At 42.9% G+C, this 20150-nt stretch overlaps 2 protein-coding genes across 3 annotated transcripts; one reads left to right on the top strand and one right to left on the bottom strand.

The window, feature by feature from the left end:
- Positions 1-1514: 1514 nt before the first annotated feature.
- On the top strand, positions 1515-6799 carry LOC123493211. Its single transcript, XM_045227131.1, has 2 exons — positions 1515-1694; positions 5362-6799. Exon 2 carries the CDS (start codon positions 5362-5364, stop codon positions 6202-6204), a length of 843 nt encoding a protein of 280 aa, XP_045083066.1. The 5' UTR covers positions 1515-1694; the 3' UTR covers positions 6205-6799.
- A 958-nt stretch (positions 6800-7757) lies between these two features.
- Positions 7758-19080, bottom strand: pdf (peptide deformylase, mitochondrial). 2 transcript variants are annotated; one of them, XM_041837290.2, is made up of 3 exons: positions 19039-19080; positions 8936-9588; positions 7758-8622 (listed from the first exon to the last, which is right to left on the bottom strand). In XM_041837290.2, exons 2-3 carry the CDS (start codon positions 9528-9530, stop codon positions 8465-8467), a joined length of 753 nt encoding a protein of 250 aa, XP_041693224.2. In that variant the 5' UTR covers positions 9531-9588; positions 19039-19080; the 3' UTR covers positions 7758-8464. The 2 variants fall into 2 exon arrangements, with proteins under 2 accessions (XP_041693224.2, XP_041693223.2); XM_041837289.2 differs by lacking the exon at positions 19039-19080 and adding an exon at positions 9945-10043.
- Between the last annotated feature and the right edge of the window lie 1070 nt (positions 19081-20150).

Raw genomic sequence — 20150 nt, 5'->3', positions numbered from 1 at the left:
TTCATAGGCCCAACCTCTTTTGCTGTATTTTGAATATTTATATTGCTCTATATTAAAATAAAATCGCAAATGAATTGCTTATTAATTTGTGTAGTTTAAAAATGACATTTTTTGGTCATTCCGATTCAGTGGATCTTCACTAGCTAACACAATCACAAAGTCATAAACCCCGCCCAAAGCCATGTATTTAGCAAGTTGGGCCAATGCAGTTTCTACATTATGATGCATTTACATGACACTTCAACATTCTACGTCAGCCATGTTAGCTCCCCATTAACACTAGGCTACATGGAGAGTTAAAATACTATAAAACTAAATGTCTGCAATGAGCATTATGAGCATTTACATGACACTACAACATTATATGGCAACCATGTTCGCTCTTCATTAACATTACATGGGACATGTTTAAACAATGCTATGTAACAATGTCTAGAATTAGAACAATATCCAATAAGTTGGCCTAACTCTCTAAATATATGGCTGTGACCCCGCCTATTTCTACAATTTGTATTCTTAAAATCAGATGTTAAACCTAACCCTAACCTTAATCACACTGCTAACCATATGCCTAATCCTAACCTTAATTTAAAGACCAATTACACCCCTTTTCAACCTCATTTTTATTATCTCCAGCACAATACCAGTGTCTACATATGTGAAAATGGCACGTTTTGTAGATTTTTTTTTATTATTTTTAAAACAGTGATTTTAAAACACTATGAGATTTGCGTTGATGTGGGGAGCAAGTAAATACCACCCCCTGGCTAGAAAGTTGTTGCAAGCTTTGAAAATCACTGGTTTTGTTTTTACTTTTAATCCTACCATGATTTCACATACATTTTTTAAAAGGAGATTTCTTCTCATCTTTTTAACCACAGATCATAGAAACGCTGTGTTTTCACATATGTAGACACTGGTTTTGTGCTGGAGATAATAATTATGAGGTTGAAAAGTGGCAGAATTGCCCTTTAAGAACAAAAAGCTCATTTTTGATTTCATACTTTTTTACCACTTTACTTTCTGGCTGTGCTATAGATGGGTTAGCTGACAACTTCACGAAAATGACAAGAAATGTGGGGAATAGAAGGTGACTCGTTTCAGCTAGTTTAATCTTGTTCTTGATACCATGTCTTGTTTTGAGGTGTTTTGACTGATTTCATGTCAATGCTAATATGGCTAAAATTCGCTAGCTAGATAACCAACAACTGTAATGATGTATTTGAGAGACAACAAGTGCTCATTGTGCAAATTTATTTATGTTTTCAATAAACATTGGAGATTAAATATAGTTGTCAACAATCTAAGCCAACCCGTCTGTTTTGCCCCATAGTTGCACATGCATCGGTTTTGAGGCTAGCCTAGTGGTTAAGAGCATTTGGCCAGTAACTGAAAGGTCACTGGTTCGAATCCCCAAGCCGACTGGGTGAAACATCTGTTGATGTTCCCTTGAGCAAGGCACTTAACCCCAATTGCTGCTTTAAGTCACTCTGGATAGGAGCGCCTGCTAAATGACTAAAATGTAAACAACCAACCCGTCTATTTAGTGCAAACCAATTCAACGCGCGGGCCGGGGGTCGAGCTAAATCGAGTGCACCCACACATTTGGGGTGTCACGTGACAGTGTTTAATTTTCTGAACTTTATGTTGGGTTCAAACATTCAAATCACGCTCATCGATGTTCCAGGTTTAGGGTAAGTAGCTACAGAGATACTTTTGAGGAGACGTGAAACACCATTGGAATCGTATTAACGCCCATTGTGTACGTTGCCCATGCGTCGTCAATGGGCCGCGCGGTGTATTCTGAGCTGGTACAAGGCGAGTGCTTCTTCAAGGAGCGAATGGGAGTCAATTGGGCGCTAGCTCAAAAACCCAACATTAGCATGAATTTCGTCAACAACAAGTATAACATTACAAATCTTTTCCGAGATCATTAATTTGTGTCAGAGGAAGGCCCAAAAAATGGTCAGTCACCCAAGTCATAGACTGTTCTCTCTGCTACCGCACGGCAAGCGGTACCGGAGCGCCAAGTCTAGGTCCAAAAGGCTCCTTAACAGCTTCTATCCCCAAGCCATAAGACTGCTGAACAATTAATGAAATGGCCACCCGTACTATTCACATTGCCACCCACTCCTTTGTTTTTACACTGCTGCTACTCGCTGTTTATTATCTATGCATAGTCACTTTACCCCTACATGTACAAATAACCTCGTCTACCCCTGTACCGCCGCACATTGACTCGGTACCGGTACCCACTTTATATAGCCTCGTTATTATTTTATTGTGTTACTTTCGTATTTTTTTTTTCACTTTACTTTATTTAGTAAATCTTTTCTTAGCTCTATTTCTTGAACTGCATTGTTGGTTAAGCATTTCACGGTAAGGTCTACACCTGTTGTATTCGGCGCATGTGACAAATAAAAAATGATTAGATTTTGATTTGAGTGTTTGAGCGCACACTGGATGCTCTGGCGGAGGAGTAGGGTTGATCTGAGCGTTCTGACCTCACAACGGCTGTCAAGCACCCAAGCTAACTGCCTAATGTTGGCTAGCTTGCTAGCTACTTCCAAACACAAGAGAGAACACCTCACTCTGACCGTTTTACTCACCCTATCAGCGCTGGCTAGGCTGTTTTCATGTTATCCAGAGCGTTGATGACTAATTGTGCTGCTAGCAACAATTTCATTATGCTTTTTTGCCGACGTTTACTGACCGGCCATATTCAACGGGTGTTGAGCGTTCGTAAATTAATCTGTTATTCTGCGCTCTGGCACACTCAGACGAGGGTTCTGAAATCGGAGTAGAGAGCGAATTAACAATGTCCATTGAGAACGCACAACTATACGATTTAGTTAAGAATGACGTGAATAATCAAGTCAATAAACGTTGGGTAGTTAGTTAGATAGCATATAGTTCATATACTGGCAAGTTCGACGTATTTAGTAGCCAACTAACGTTAGATAGCTAGCTAACATACCGGTACATACTGCTGTAATTATATGCTATGCGGTTCGTAAGGATAGCGTAGCTAACAAATTGTGAGCCAACGTATTTAAAAAGTCATTACTTTATTACATTCTTAACATTTGTCATAATTAGTTAAAGCAATGAATTTGTATCTGCTCTCGTCGGACTTCGGCTGCATGTTTTCTTCAAATCTGAAAACCTTCTTCTTCTGTGGGTTTTATGGCGGACTACAACCCAAAAAGGTGTATTGCCGCCACCAACTGGACGAGTTGAAACCAAAACAAGGTGAAAAGAACATCCATACGTGATAGGGAAACTAACTTAATGCACCCAAATAAAAATAGTACATTGAGAAAACTCCCACTTATTTCAATTCTCCATATCTCCCTTCTCAGGCTCTAGGGCCTGAGAGGGTGGTACGGCTTGTGACAATATTCCATGTAACTCCTTAGCCGAGAAATCTTTCAGCCCCAGGAACCGTTCCGCCGCTTCAACAAGGATTTATATCTTCCTTGACCTTCTCTCCACCTTGGCAGTGCCATTTATCACCATAGCTATAAATGCCACAAAGTCCACCTTCTTAACCTTTAAAATGTCAGGATCCTGTTGGTGAAAGGCAACCCCTGCAGCCTGCAGTGAAGGCCTATCCACCACCCTGGACTCTTCAAGTGCACCATTCAAACCCTCAACCCTTTTAACAGCTGCTGCATATGATATGCTCTGGATAGCCCTGACTTTGGCCACCTCATTCTCTTTCACCCTTGTGGGGCATTCGAAAGACGTGGGTTCATGGTTCCCACCACAATTGTCACATTTTCATCACTTTTATAACACATAATATTATATTTTCCACAACTTGGACATCTCAGCTTCTCCCTTCTGCAAACACTTGAAATATGACCAAAAGCTTTACAATGATCCCACTGCATTGGTCTTGGGATAAATGCTCTGACTCCACGTTTTCTTCATTCACCACTCGAGTCATCCGACGTGCATCTCTTCAACATCTACTTCCCACAAGACTCCAGATATAACCCCCTTGAGGGTTGCCCTGTTCCTAAGAGACACACACAACACTTCAAACGTATCAAAATTGGGTGAGACTTAACACACGTTTCTTCTGATCCTCAGAATAACAAAAAATCAAAACCAGCCTATCTCTCGTGATCCTCACAGCCTTCACTCTACCCAGCACTCTCTCCACCAGTTTGGATATCTCAAATTGATTCAAGATTGGTAATTCGATCAGCTGGTCCTCATTTACAAACCGTACTCCTACAAGATACGAAGTGACATTCTCATCACTGTAGTCTACTTGGCCCGTTTTCCATTCTTTTGGACAATATTCCAATCCTCCTTGATTCTACCGCCATTAGATTCAGAATCCACTTCATCATCCGCTTCCGCCATCTTTTTTCCGTCCAACGTACTCTGTCGACCTTCCTCTCTGAAAACGTTGTGAAGCCACACCCATTTTCGGAAGAATTGCATTATGGGCCCTAAAAGCACGTAAATAGTGTCCACTGCTTGTATACTTCGTATTTTGGCGAATTTTGTACGACATCCGGGAACTTTTGGCATACTATCTATATCCATACTATGACCAATAAGCATACTACATACTCAATTTACGTCACAAATAGTATGGTTAGTGTGGTTAGTATGAGTTTTCGAACACAGCTAATGTTATCTTGTCACTTTTCGCTTTAATTTAGGGAGGGTGACATTTTCACCCCTAATGTTATGCTATGGGAGCATCATATTCTTATGGGAATGTTTGATAAACAGATGTGTGATTTATAAAAAGTATAATTGTAGTGGAGTCCAGTCAAGACGTTTCATTGATAAACCTCTGATTTTACTATTTTGGCCTAGTTACGTTTTCTATATAGCTGAGATGAGTGTTCCTGGGAAGAAAGCCAGGGATCTGGTGGAACTGTACCGGGTCAGCCTGGAGTACCGGATTGAGCAGGGTGACTGGAACCTGATATGCAGAGATGAGGAACTGTGTAAGGAGGTAGATGGACTGCTGAGGGATGGCTGTGCCCTGGACACACACTCCTTATTTGGGCTGGAACCCCTCAGTGTGATGGAGTACTCAGTCAAGAAAGCACCATATGCCTCAGGCCAAGTCAGATTGACGGGGCTGGCTAGAGCTTTTTAAGTGCTGGAACTGGCAGCCCTCAACCTGTTCTTGTGTCCCTGGAGAAAGGAATAGAGTGGTAAAGGTATGCTAATTTGGGGCAGCTGTATTGGATATATACCTGACTGATGAGCAATTTATAATCTTGATTTTCATCACTAATGTTTTGGCTTCAACTGTGTGAAAGGGACTTTGCCTTTATTATTTGTACTGTCTACATTTTAATAGCAATAAATCCTCCCTCCTTCCAGATGTTCTCAGGCATGTTCACACATTACATCAAGCCCGCGCTGTCCATGCAGCAGGTGGCAAATATTTTTGGGTTGCTTGGATACCATGCTTCAGAGGTCAGACGGTGTGAAGCGCTTAGGCTGCGTTCCCCAGCCCTTCCAGTGGACATCCTCCTCCACCTGTCCTGTGCTTTCTTCGCTGCATGCTGTGAGTGCCTCGTCCTGCAGTCTGCCATAGAGCCCCAGGCCAGAGGGGTGGAGTGGGAGCTCAACCTGGTACAGGAGAGACAGCAAGGTCACAGCCTGCAGATAGCGCTGGATAACACCAAGAGAAGGTTAGAGACCATACCACTGGAAGATGACATTCTGGACTTGGATCTGTACACAGCAGAGGAGTTTCATGTGTATAAAGAAGTTGGGTTTGACAGACATCCTCTCTGTTCACCAATCGGGGAGGCCCGCGGCAACACATCCCCATCCATTACAAGGGACAGCAATGGGGTTTCCTCTCAAAGCGAGAATGTCTGTGTCTCCACACTGAGCTGCCAGTTAGTGCCAACCAGAAACGCCAGCAAGCAAAGTCCAAATAAAGAGTTGGCCAAATCAGTGTGGATAGTGTGGATTCACACTCGCTGTCTGCACAAGCATCCAGGGGACAGTCAGATCTGCAGCTGCATGAAGTCCTACTCTAGTCTAGGCGTATCTGTCCAACATTGCAAGAATTGCAATACCTTTCATAGCGTGAGCTGTCCCCTTCTGGATATGTGCAAAGAAGAGGGCCATAAAGTAAAACATAGTGATGGTGACAGTCCTACAGGAGCAGAGCGAGAGCAGTGGATTATTACCAAGGCAAGGAAGCCCTAGAGATGGAGGTGTGTCTCCACCTCACAAGGATCCACTTGATGCATTTGAAGCAAGAAGCCCTACCCCTCTGCCCATTTCCAAATCCAGATCCTTAGGTTTCCTGCCTCACCTGCAGAGTCTTCCACACTAATGCCTGCAAAGAGGTGGAGATGTGTTAGGGAAACCATGTGATCCTTCAATTGGGTGTCTGCACAAGTAGGCCAGGGTGCAAAAGAGTCCCTTTAATCCTGTGTAGGTACTGCAGTGCTGAGTACTGCAAGGACTGTTGGTATAGAACACCCCTTAATTGTGCTTGTGGCCAACATTTTCACTGGTCATCCTCAGTTTAAATTTAGAAATCATTTTAAAGGCACTTGATGTACATTGGGAAAAGCACTGATTTAAAACAATGCCTAAAAGGCTCCTTAGAATCAATATCCCGTCATTAAAAAAATATGCACGCATGTCTGTAAGTCGCTTTGGATAAAAGCATCTGCTAAATGGCATATTATATTATTATAAAAATAAATGGCAATCACTTACAGTACCTTCCAAAAATATTCACACCCCTTGACTCTTTCCACATTTTGTTGTTACAAAGTGGGATTCAAATTGATTTATTTGTCAATGATCTACACAATACTCATGTCAAAGTGGAAGAAAAATTATAACATTTGTAAAAATAAATATGGAAAATAAAACACTAACATATCTTGATAAGGTAAATATTCAACCCCTTTAGTCAATACATGTTAGAATCAACTTTGGCAGGGATTTACAGCTGTGAGTCTTTCTGGGTAAATCTCGCTAAGAGCTTTCCACACCTGGATTGTGCAACATTTGCCCATTATTATTTTCAAAATTCTTCAAGCTCTGTCAAATCGGTAATTTATCATTGCTAGACAACCATTTTCAGATCATGCCATAGATTTTCAAGCAGATTTAAGTCAGAACTGTAACTCGGCCACTCAGGAACATTCACTGTCCTCTTGGTAAGCAACTCCAGTGTAGATGTGGCCTTTTGTTTTAGGTTATTGTCCTGCTGAAAGATGAATTCAACTCCCAGTGTCTGCTGGAACGCAGACTTAACCAGGTTTTCCTCTAGGATTTTTTCTGTGCTTAGCTCCATTCAGTTTCTTTTTTATCCTGTAAAACTCCCCAGTCCTACACATAACATGATGCAGCCACCACTATGCTTGAAAATATGGAGAGTGATACTTAGTAATGTGCTGTTTTGGATTTGCCCCAAATATAACACTTTGTATTCAGGACAAAAAGTGAATTGCTTTCCCACACAATTATTGCAAACAGTGAGTACATGCAACTTATGTGATTTGTTAAGCACATTTTTACTCCTGAACTTATTTAGGCTTGCCATAAAAAGTGGTTGAATATTTGACTCGAGACAATTCAGCTTTTCATTAATTAACTAGTAAACATACAAATAAAAAAACATTATTCCACTTTGACATTATGGTATAGTGTGTGTAGGCCAGTGATGACAATCTCAATGTAATACATTTTAAATTCAGGCTGTAACACAACAAAATGTGGAAAAAGTCAAGGGGTGTGAATACTTTTAAGGCACTGTACATGTTGCCTTTAATTTGTAATTTATAAATTAGCCTTATCCCACCCAGGGATTAAAAGTGAAGTGCCAAACTCTTGTATATTTTTCTATTTTGGGCTCTCGGTAGGACCTTAAATTGCCCTGAAAGTGGCCTTTGTTTTCCATTATAAATGTATCCAGTCTCATTGACTGTTGGGATCTGGAGCCTTACACTTATGTTATAAGTCTGAAACCAGTGATTACATGTTGCAGCTCAAGAGTTAAGATAATACTGCCAAATGTGGTTTGAGTTCAAAGTGTTTGTTTTCATTATGTTCTGTTTTCTGCAAGATATTTGAATAAAATGGGATTTAAAATGGGAACAGATGTCTCTTGTTCTGTGCTTTTTAGATGTTGATATTCCAGTTTTTTCTTTACTTCCAACATTCAGCAAAATGTTCTCTGTGGTCAGCCACCTAGTGACACCACAGTTTAGTCAATATTTCAGTTCCTTTAAAAATGTCCACACAAATTAACCAACTGGCAAGAGAATTGAATATTCATCCAGACTATAAATCAGCCTTCATAAATACATTACTTATTATAAAGAATTTACAGTTTAATCAGTCAAAGGAAAGGTTTCAGAATGGTCTTATCTGTTGCCATGTTATGTCTAAGAAGTGTCCTTAAGTGCTGTGGGTCAATCAGGGTGACTAGGTTTGTTTGAAACGGCTACTCGATCTTTGCTGCCCAGTTCACGTTAATGAAGGTTTTACTGTCCATGCGGTCAATGTACAGGACTCCATCCAAGTGATCCATCTCATGCTGTAGGATGCGTGCGGGCCAGCCGCCCACCTGCCAGGTCACAGGCTCTGCCTTCTCATTCAAGCCTTTGAAACAAAAAATGAAAACATTAATACAAAAAAAAACACATGCCTAATTGATTTGATGTTGACCAGCCATGGGTCTAGAGACTTAGGTCAGATGGCCGTTTCAGGTAGATTAAATCTGCAGTGTAATCATTAGCCCAAACAGTTGCAAAACATAACTTTTCTATTGGAGAAATTCAGGTAGGTCCCTTCCTGTTTCGTTCTATTTGCTTCGGTTTAAGAAAAGTTTTGCAACAGAATCGGTGGAATGAATACACCACTAAACAAGTTGATTTAAATTTAGCTGCTCTGTGGAACACGTTACATATCTCACCTGAGACTTCCACAGAGAGGTAGCGTGGAACAGTGGCCGAGAACCCTGAGATGCTTTCACAGGCCTCCTGGAATAGAACTGTGCGTCCATCTAGGACTCGCAGCTGGGGGTTGATAAAGATCCGCAGAGGCACAGTGGTCAGACCGCGGGCTTCACGTGCAGCAGGCAAGCTGTCCTCCAACATGCGCTCTGGGAACTCCAGAGCTAAGATACGAAGTGGCACTCCAACTTGAGGCGCACTCAGTCCCACACATTCAAACTTCCGCATCACCTTCACCATGGTGTGGATCACCTCCTGAACCTCCGGACCCTGTACTGACCCAGGGTCCACCACTGCAGCCTGGGCTCGCAGCACCGGGTCACCCACCTGGCAGACATGGGGGTATGGAGGACTTGGCGGGGGCTTGATCTTCCGCTTCATGTACTGTAGGTAGGAACGAACCTTGATGTTTGTAGAATAAGACCGGGAGGGGGCCATGGAGGAGACAGGGACTACCCAGCCAATGGATCCAGTGGAATGGGGCCGTGGGGCTTTTGAAATACACATTCTGTAAGCACTAGTCAACAGCACTGAAGTGCACAGAGTTCTATTCATGGCTGGGTTCAGTCCTGGCAGTAGAGTCCGTCTGCTACAGTCTAGCTAACTTACAGCCCTGCAGGAGACAAGGAAAGAACTGTCAAGAAGGAAGTCAACAATTGTCAATAATATGGTCAACAACAAATTGGTGTTGGGCAAAGATTGGTATACATGCATATGAAAGATGGCCAGTTTACCAAATCAATATTTTGTGACCCGGGTATGTCCAAAATAATTTCACATTATCACATGACAAGTATACATATTGAGCAGCTAACCTAGCTAGCAAGCTAATAGCTACAGCAGTTAGCTAGCTAGGTTAACTCACTGACACCACACACTATATGATATTGAAACAACGCAAATACAATGACCAACTCGAGTATCCTATCCCATGCAAGTGTTACACGTTTTCATACCATACAACGTTACCTTAAATGTTATTATATTGATTGCAGCAGCAACAGTGATGCCATCCTTATACTGTAGTTCATAAATTGTATAAAAATACACACGAGTATGTAATTCCAGCCAGATAATCACTTCCTGGTCAATTATTTCGTCAGGTCTTCAACATAAAGGTAATTTATTGTGGAAACGTGAATAGGACATTTTAAATGGGTTACAGATTGATTAACAGAGAATAATTTTGCTGTATGTACACCTGCCCATTATGTTTTTATCAGTTGTGTTTTGTACATATTTAGTAGGTTCCCTTGAATTCAATTTGACAAGTTCTTGATGGTCCTGACCTGGAAGTATTTTGGCCGTGTTTTATCGGTCGTCAATATGCTGCGTTCAAAACAACTGGAAAGTCGGAAAAATACGAGGTCAAATCATGCCGTCAGTGACCTTCAGGTCGGAAAGTCGGAGCTCTAGAAAGAGGCCCAAGTTCCGGAGTTGGAATCCCGAGTTGGACGACCGTTCAAATCGATTTTTGCCAGTCGGAGCTCGTTTTTTTCCGAGTTCCCAGTTATCTTGAACGCACTGAAGTCGGACGTCTGAGATTTCCGAGTTCCCAATTCCGAGATCCCAGTTGATTTGAACGCGGCAAAAGTTACCACAGCCACAAAGTCAGAAGGCCCGCCCACACGACCAATCAGATGAGAGAGTGTGATGAGACATTAATGAGCGAGCTAAGACGGACTAGTCAATATAACTATTTGTTCACCACTTTTGAAATGTACAGCGACAGAGTTAAGAACATTGGCCGTTCTTACAGCGACAGAGTTAAGAACATTGGCCGTTCTTACAGTATTCTCCCTGTACACCAAGTCAGAACCTTAGGATAAATAAAGGGGCCATATAAACAGACTATGAATGAAAGCTCTTACAATATTCGATGATGACATTTCTCTAAAACACGTTGTAGGCTACATATGCACCACCAAGTCAGAACAGTAGGCTAAGTTATGAGGGGGAAAGGGACATGGGCTACTGGGTCATTCTACAGATTCGGTGCCTTTTGTGATTGAGGAGGATGAAACAATGAACATTAAAATCTTAAGCTTTTTTTTATTTGATGTGACAAAGTAATGTGTGTACTTGATGAAAATACCTTTTCCCATCTCAATGTAGAGTATTAAGTTATTATTCTGTATTATTTTCTCAAACAAGTCCCAATTTAATTCAACCCCCGTCACAGTCATTTTGTTATTCAACTATTCATTTTTCCAATAAGCTTGAGATCAGCTTCTGGCATAATCTCACAGTTTAGATGTCCCTTGTAAATAATGGCATATTGTAATTAAAGAGAAAATCAGGAAAAACTGACCAGCACCATCCTTTCCAGTTTACGATGAAGAAATTTCTAATCTAACTCCACATTTTCGCAAGAAATGTGCAAGAATGCGGTAATTCCTGACAAAATTGAAATAGCCTTATTTACTCCTGATTTAATACACACAATAAAAACACTATTGATGTTATATTTTGTGTATTTAATACAAAAATGTAAAAAATAATCTCGTAACAGGGATGAATGCACCGCAACAGGGTTGAAAATCATGTAACAGGGTTGAGTGAAAAGCATCACGTGTCATATGTTTTATCTTTTGAGATCACTAACATGTTGCCATTTTTTAAACATTTTAAACATTTTTAAACCTACTGTCAACATAGCTTTTAAAATCTAAAGAATCTAGATGAAAGCTAGACAGAGTAAATACATTAATGAACTAATAACAGTAACAACATTTCATTGATTTCATTAAAATATCCATCTGATAATGGCAGGAGTCTGTTTGAACATTGAGCAAACATCTTAACATTGATAACCTATATAGGTCACATGTTGCCATTTTTTAACATTTTAAACTACTGTCAACATAGCTTTTAAAGTTTAAACAATCAAGATGAAATCTAGACAGATTAAAACACATTAATAAACTAACAACAGTTACAACATTTCATTGATTTCATAGAAATATCCAGAGTAATGGCAGGAATGTCTGTGTTGTTTGAATGTTTGAACATTAAGCAAACATCTTAACATTAATAACCTATAGGTAAGCCTACAGTTTGTTCACCATTTTTACTGAGAGAGCCTAGCCCACACTTCCTTCTGTATTTCCATGTGCCTAGAAGTCACCGGTTTAGGGGGATCAATGTGTTCCAAGATGTCCTCAAATGGATACCACAGGATATCATCAAGAAGTGGCCAGAAGTACCTATTTGGTCCAGCACAGCACATGCATTTGACCTGCACATGGGATTAATCTGTGGCTAGAATTATTCCGGGATAGAAATCGTCATCATATTTGGCCACACCTTTCTCCGCATATGTCTGGATTTGCCCAATCAACCTCCCTCTGTGACACGACTGATGTAACTTTAGGGGGTAAATGTGAAATGTTGTGTATTGAAACACTGGCATTCCAGTTTTTGTTGTGGACTGTGCACATACAGCTTACATCACGGTAGGCAATTTGCCTTGCAGCCACACAAACAACTTGGTGGATCCGCATTGTGGATGGAACTACTGGCAAATTGGCTGGCATATCTTGGACGGCTTTCTCGATGGCCTCGTCTTCAATGAAGTAAAGCTTGATGGCAGTGTTGTTCTCCTCTAAGACCCTGTACAGAGTATGAGCATTTGGGATGTCACATCCTTGACTTATCAGCCTGTCTGCGGTTCTTTTTAGGGTTGTCAAGGTCAAGTCAATGACCAGTTTACTCTCCAAAACTAATTACTGTATCCTTTTAATCACTATGTAGTAAAATGAACGTGAACTTGCAGATAATACTCCTAAATATGTCAGTACAAACCAGTCGGCTTAGTGAACATGAACCCCTCACGCACCAGTTGCCAAGGCAGTATACTGTATGTCTGTTATGATTTAACTGGATAGAACCCAAATGCAGACAAGTACACCAAGCCAGAGAAGTTAACAGGTTTATTATAATGTTCAATAGTCCAGGTTTCCAATAAATGGGGAAGAGCAAGTCCAGGTTACAGGGAGGGTACAGATCCAGGTCAGGGCAGGTGTGGTACCGTAATGTCCTAGTGTCCGTGGTGAGTCCAAAGGAGAGGCCCGATAGTGGAGAGCAGGATGGTGGTGGCAGGAGTGAAGCGGAGGCAGGAGTCAGGGTTCCAAATATCTGTGGCACAGGAGAAAAAGTAAATAAACAGTCCAAAAAAACACAAGAGCGAAAACAGACAGGTTGAGTCGGCAGCGAGACTAACATGGTTGTCTTGACTATGATCTGACGATGAGTGGAAAGTTTGACCGGGTCCCAAAGGCTGAGGTGATTATGGTGAATGAGCTGCAGCTGGAACCCTGACTCCCGCACACCAGACTTCACTCCTGCAATCAAGGACAGACAGAGGGGAGGGAGAGAGCAGAGAGAGCTACCTAGCAGCAGTAGGCCTAACAGTCCCCCCTCTCGGACGCCACCTGGCGGCCGACAGGGGTATCAGGATGTAACCTATGAAACTCACGAACCAGAGCAGGATCCACAATGAAGCTCCTGGGCACCCAGGAACGTTCCTCAGGACCATAACCCTCCCAATCCACCAGGTACTGGAAACCACGACCCCGGCGGCGAACATCCAGAAGTCGCCGGACAGTGTAGACCGACCCCACCCACGATCTTGGGCGGAGGAGGGGGACGAGAGGGCGGGCACAAAGGGCTAACCGACACAGGCTTAATCTGGGAAACATGAAAGGTGGAATGAACTCCGTAGGGAGGCAGGAAGCTGTAGCTTAACCGCGCAGGGGTTAACAATAGACAGTATCTGAACGGTCCTATAAAACGAGGCGCCATCTTCTTCGACTCCACCTTCAATGGAAGGTCCCGTGACTTCAGCCATACCTCTTGACCAGGAGAGTAACCGGAGCCTGGGTGGAGTTTTTTACTTCGTGCACATACCGTACAAGCAGCAATGAAGGCTCGAGTGTCCGCCTCCACCGTGGCCCACCAGAACTTCCGTCGCACAAAGTCAAGGGTCCGCGAAACTCCAGGGTGACAGGTAAGGGAGACGAGTGAGCCCACTGAAGTACCTGGGAGCGAGCAGACTCAGGGACAAACATCCGGTTAGGAGGACCTCCCAGGGTCAGCTTGATGATGTTGAGCCTGTCTAACAATCCCCCGATGTCACATGTGATGACTGCAATACTGCAGGTAGGAGGCAAAATGGGTCCAGGGTTACTACCAGTATCAACAGCCGATGAACACGAGACAGGGCGTCAGGCTTGACGTTAGTGACCCAGGACGGTAAGACAGAGAAAAATTGAATCTCCCAAAAATAGTGCCCACCTGGTTTGACGGTTGAGCTGCTAGCTGACTGGAGGTAAGCCAGATTCTTATGATCCGTCCAAACGATGAAGGGTTGTTCCGCCCCTCCAACCAATGTCGCCACTCCTCGAGAGCCAGCTTAACGGCGAGCAGTTCACGATTTCCAACATCATAATTCCTCTCTGCCTGAGAAAGTTTCCTTGAGAGAAAAGCACAGGGATGCAGTTTGTTATCTTCAGGAGAACGTTGTGACAACACTGCACCTACCCCAGTGTCGATGCATCCACCTCCACGACAAACTGGCGGTCGGGGTCCGCTGCATCAGAATGGGAGCCGAGGCGAAGCGATGTTTCAGTTCTTCGAACGCTGATTCGGCCCCCTTCATTCCAAGCGAACGGTCGTGGAGATGGAGGTGAGAGCGGTGAGTGGCGCAATGCGGCTGTAGTCCTTGATGAACCTCCTATAGAAGTTCGCAAACCCCAGGAATCGCTGGAAGTTGTTTGCGGGTAGAGGAGCTGGCCAGTCCGTGACAGCAGAGATCTTAGCTGGGTCCATCCGCAGCGCTCCCCCTGAGCTATGATGTAACCCAAAAAAGAGGTCTCAGACACATGAAATTCACATTTCTCCATCTTCACAAACAGTTTGTTCTCCAACAACCTTTGCAACACCTGGCATATGCAGTTCATGTTCCTGGGAGGACTCTGAGAAAATCAAGATATCATCCAGATAGACAAAAACAAACCGATTCAACATGTCCCGAAGGACATCATTGACTAGTGCCTGAAAAACAGCAGGGGCATTAGACAACCCAAAAGGCATAACCCGATACTCAAAATGTCCCAAGGGTGTGTTGAAGGCAGTCTTCCATTCATCACCCTTACGAATGCGCACCAGGTGATACGCATTTCGTAGATCCAGTTTCGTAAAGATGGTAGCACCATGAAGGAGGGGAAAAGCAGAATTAATCAAAGGCAGAGAATACTTGTTCTTAATGGTGATGTTGTTAAGTCCACGGTAATCAATACAGGGTCTGAGGGTCTTATCCTTCTTAGCAACAAAAAAGAATCCCGCTCCTACAGGTGACGAGAAGGACGCATAATACCTGCCGCCAAGGAGTCCCGAATGTAGTTCTCCATAGCCTCCGTCTCCGGCCGGGAGAGTTGTACAGGCGACTGCTGGGGAGCGGGGCTCCTGGCTGGAGGTCAATGGCGCAGTCGTAAGGCCGGGGTGAGGAGGAAGAGAAGTAGCTCTGTGTTTGCAGAAAACGGATGCCAGGTCATGATACACGTCAGGAACAGCAGAAAGATCCATGGACTCCAGTGGAGGTTGAGGCACAGTACTGGCAGGAGTCTGAGCAGAACACAAACAATTCACATGACAAAATGTGCTCCATGAAACAATGCTACCTGTCACCCAATCAATGTGTGGATTGTGTTTTATGAGCCAGGGGATACCAAGGACCAGGGGAGTCTGTGGGCAGTCGATAATATGGAATTGAATGTTCTCCTGATGATTTCCCCGACACTCTAAGAGAAACAGGAACAGTCTGATGGGTAATGCGGGTCAACAATTGTCCATTTAGACCCTTAGCCTGCAGCGGACAGTCCATAGGAACAGTCTCCAAATCCATTTGTTGAGCCCACTCTCTATCCAAAAAGCTTTACGTCGGCACCAGAGTCAATCAGCGCACTAACAGAGAAATTCTGGGACTGCCACTGGAGGGATGCCTGGAGCAGAATGCGGGGAGAAGAGGAAGAATCCGCTGCTCGGCTCACCAAAACTTCTCCCATAAATGATGAGCCGGCCCTTTTCCCGGACGAACTGGGCAGGAAGGAACGAAATGACCAGCTTCTCCACAATACAGGCAGACCCGAGCCTGAATCGACGTGCACGCTCCTCTGAGGACAACCGTGCCCGACCCACCTCCAGGCTTCGGGTTCAGTGCTCCTCGTATCGACTCGGGAAGACACGGCTCTCTCCGTAGGGACGATGCAGGAAGGAGTTTGTTGATGACAGACAGGTTGCTTGGAACTAACACTCCTCTCCCGGCGGCGCTCCCGAATCCGGTTATCCAACCTGATAGTGAGTGAAATAAGATTATCCAGCGTAGGCGATTCATCATATGACACCAATTCATCTTTTAAAGTCTCAGACAAAGCATTGATGAACACTCCTTGTAATGCCTCGTCATTCCAACCACTCACTGCTGCTAAAGTCCGAAACTCCACTGCCATCTCCGCCACACTACGAGCCCCCTGCCGAAGAGAAAACAACCGTGCAGCCTCCTTGCCTCGCACGGGGTGGTCAAAAACCTTCCTCATCTCCGTGGTGAAGGCCACGTAAGCGTTAGCAAATGTCCGACTGACTCTCCCAGACCGCGGATCCCCAGGCACGAGCGGAACCGCTAGTAGAGTTGATAAGGTAGGCAATACGGGCTCTTTCTGAGGCGTAGGTGAGGGGCTGTTGTTCAAACACTAACGAGCATTGAGTCAAAAAATCGCCACAGGTTCCCATGTTCCCGTCATAGCGCTCTGGAGCAGGAACAAAAGGCTCTCTGATCTGGGCTGAAGGGGTAGTAAGGACAGACACTTGATTGGTGAGTAATTGAACCTGATTAAGCAGCACCTGACTGTCCTCAGCAATCGTCTTAAACAGGGTATCATGTTGGCCAAGTAGAATGCCCTGATTGGCTATGGCAGTCCAAATTTGAGTGCACTCTGGGGTGGTATCCGAGCTACTGTCTGCTGGGTTCATGTTGGTCAGATCATACTGTTATGATTTAACTGGATAGAACCCAAATGCAGACAAGTACACCAAGCCAGAGAAGTTAAAACAGGTTTATTATAATGTTCAATAGTCCAGGTTTCCAATAAATGGGGAAGAGCAAGTCCAGGTTACAGGGAGGGTACAGATCCAGGTCAGGGCAGGTGTGGTACCGTAATGTCCTAGTGTCCGTGGTGAGTCCAAAGGAGAGGCCCGATAGTGGAGAGCAGGATGGTGGTGGCAGGAGTGAAGCGGAGGCAGGAGTCAGGTTCCAAATATCTGTGGCACAGGAGAAAAAGTAAATAAACAGTCCAAAAAAACACAAGAGCGAAAACAGACAGGTTGAGTCGGCAGCGAGACTAACATGGTTGTCTTGACTATGATCTGACGATGAGTGGAAAGTTTGACCGGGTCTTAAAGGCTGAGGTGATTATGGTGAATGAGCTGCAGCTGGAACCCTGACTCCCGCACACCAGACTTCACTCCTGCAATCAAGGACAGACAGAGGGGAGGGAGAGAGCAGAGAGAGAGCTACCTAGCAGCAGTAGGCCTAACAATGTCTTTTTAGACTAGTCTTCATTTACATTCTCTAGTCTTTTTTATGCATTACCAAATTATGCTTTAAAGCAACAAAACTTTATTTTCTGTTGATTGTGTGTCCATGACCACCACCACCTAGTGTCTAAAAGATCTTACATTTCCAGGAGAATTACCTGACCACCGGCGCGCGGATGTCCCTCACCTTCCTCTCTATGTGTGTTTCCTTTCTGCTGCTGTTTTTTCCATTGTTGAATCTGAAATTGTAGGTCAAGGTCAAGTCAATGACCTGCTTACTCTTCAAGACTAAATATTGTATCCTTTTAATCACTATGTAGTAAAATGAACATGAACTTGCAGATAATACTCCTAAATATGTCAATGTATATAGGAGAGAGAACAAATTAATTGTCACTTTTTTAAGTTATTATTTTCAAAAATTCCTCGTACTTTTTAGTTGATACTGTAAAACCATAAACAACAAACATTCAACAAGAAAATATGATTGGTATTAAGCAATATACATTAAATATTGCTAAGATTTAACAGCTATTCAACCCTGTAACAGCCATTCAACCCCGTAACATTGAAAAATGTGATGGGGTTGAATGTGACAGGGTTGAAAATTTTGTGCTAATCTGTTGCTAATTCGGGATGCTAGCAGCTAGCAGTGTTCCACATGGCCTTATTCAACAAAAAGACATTGTTATACTTCATAGCTATAAAAACAATTCTTGGTAAAATCTTAACTATGAATTCCCCCCAACAGAGTTGAATACCGAGATTGACAAAGCCCATATGTGCTTAAAAAACATGAAATATTTATAAAAAAGTGAGAGAGCAGCTTACCACTTGTCACACCAGGCTTCTCTGAAGACTTGTATGATGTCACTTCCTCATAAATGATGTCCACAGGATCAAACCATTATTTAATTGTGAGTGGGGGTATTGTTGCGTTACGGGGTTGAAAAGAAATACAAGGACAGGGGTAAAAGCCTGAATTTCTCAGAAAATAAAATGTCTTATGCTGAGAAAATGGATTATGCATAATAAGGGGGCATATACAATTAATTTAACAAAAAAAAGCATTATTATTTAACAATGTGTACTCAAAATGAGTCACGCCATTTGCATGATGGTCAATAGGGACAGGCGAAATTCTTAATACTCCTAAGAAAAGCAAACATATAAGTATTGAAATTCATCTCTGTTTAAAATCATATTCTCTACTCCATATTAAAAACATGTAAAACTTTGAAATGTTGTAATTTAAGTGTAGTTTGATAAATGTTCTGACAAGTTATAACACTAGTACATCTTGGGACACTGACAATACTGAAATGTCACCGAATCTGTAGAATGACCCTACTAACAGCTTACTACACAACATACACTTAATATTACCTTCTTAGCTACAGTATAACGTTACATATCTCCCTGGCATATTACATCATTTATGCAGCAGCATACAATACAGTTTTGGACTCACCTTGTTGTGCTGTGCTCACTTGAACAGGATGGTGGCGTGGCGGTCCTTCTTGTGGCCAAATGTTGTCATCAAAGTCTGGCATTCTCTGGATTTATGGTGCTTTCAAGACAACTGGGAACTCGGAAAAAACAAGGTTGAATCATGACGTCAGTGATCTTCAGGTCGGAGCTCTAGAAAGTGGCCCAAATTCCCGACTTGGAATTCTGAGTTGGATGACCGTTCAAAACGTATTTTCCTAGTCGGAGCTCGTTTTTTTCAGAGTTCCCAGTTGTCTTGAACTCACTGTCTGAGATTTCCCAGTTCTGAGTGAGATTTCCCACTTCCGAGTTTCCAGTTGTTTGCAAAGTGGCAGAAGTAATGCTGGATTGACAGCATGGCCAATGTATTCAACCTTTTCTGGCCCATGGTGTTGTATGTGAATGTTTATCATTTTAAGCTTGGAAAAGAGACACTTAAACCCAGACTTGGACCACACTTGCAGTTAGATTTTTTTTTACATTGTTTGCAAACTGATATGTGACACGTATTAATGCCAAAATAACATGCAAAACAGGCCCCACCTGCCCTGAATGATGGGTCGCCACTGGTCTTAACCCAAAACAGGGTTACTCCAATATCTGCATTGTTTAAAAATATGGCATGTAGACAAAGAAATTGCCATCTATATTTTTATTTATTTAAAAAATCCACATGTAAAACGTACAGTTTCACAGATTTGGAACCATGCTTTCTCCAGGCATGAGCCAGGTGTTCAAATGCCGTGTTCAAAACAACTGGGAACTCGAGGGGGAAAAAAGGGGTCTGACGAGATGTCACGTGTCCACTCGTAACAACCTAATCATTAGGAAACGTATATTCAATAAAATAGCCACACGTAGTAAATAAGCCATTACATGTATTGTTAACCAAATTCGACAATCTCATTGTCCTTCATACAAAAACTCCTTGGTGAGCCAAGAAAAAACGCCACCTGCTGGAGAATACAGATTTTGGGACCAGTTATCCTGTTAGCTTCGCCTCTTCTTCTCTGGCGAAACTCCATTTTAACTCCTCCACATTTACTGGATTGGTTGAACAGTGCAGATGAGAACCCCACCCCCAAACGTTTTTTC

This window comes from Coregonus clupeaformis, chromosome 19 (assembly GCF_020615455.1).
Source record: "Coregonus clupeaformis isolate EN_2021a chromosome 19, ASM2061545v1, whole genome shotgun sequence".
In the NCBI taxonomy this organism is placed as follows: Eukaryota; Metazoa; Chordata; class Actinopteri; order Salmoniformes; family Salmonidae; genus Coregonus; species Coregonus clupeaformis.
This window is presented reverse-complemented; position numbering and strand designations above follow the sequence as displayed.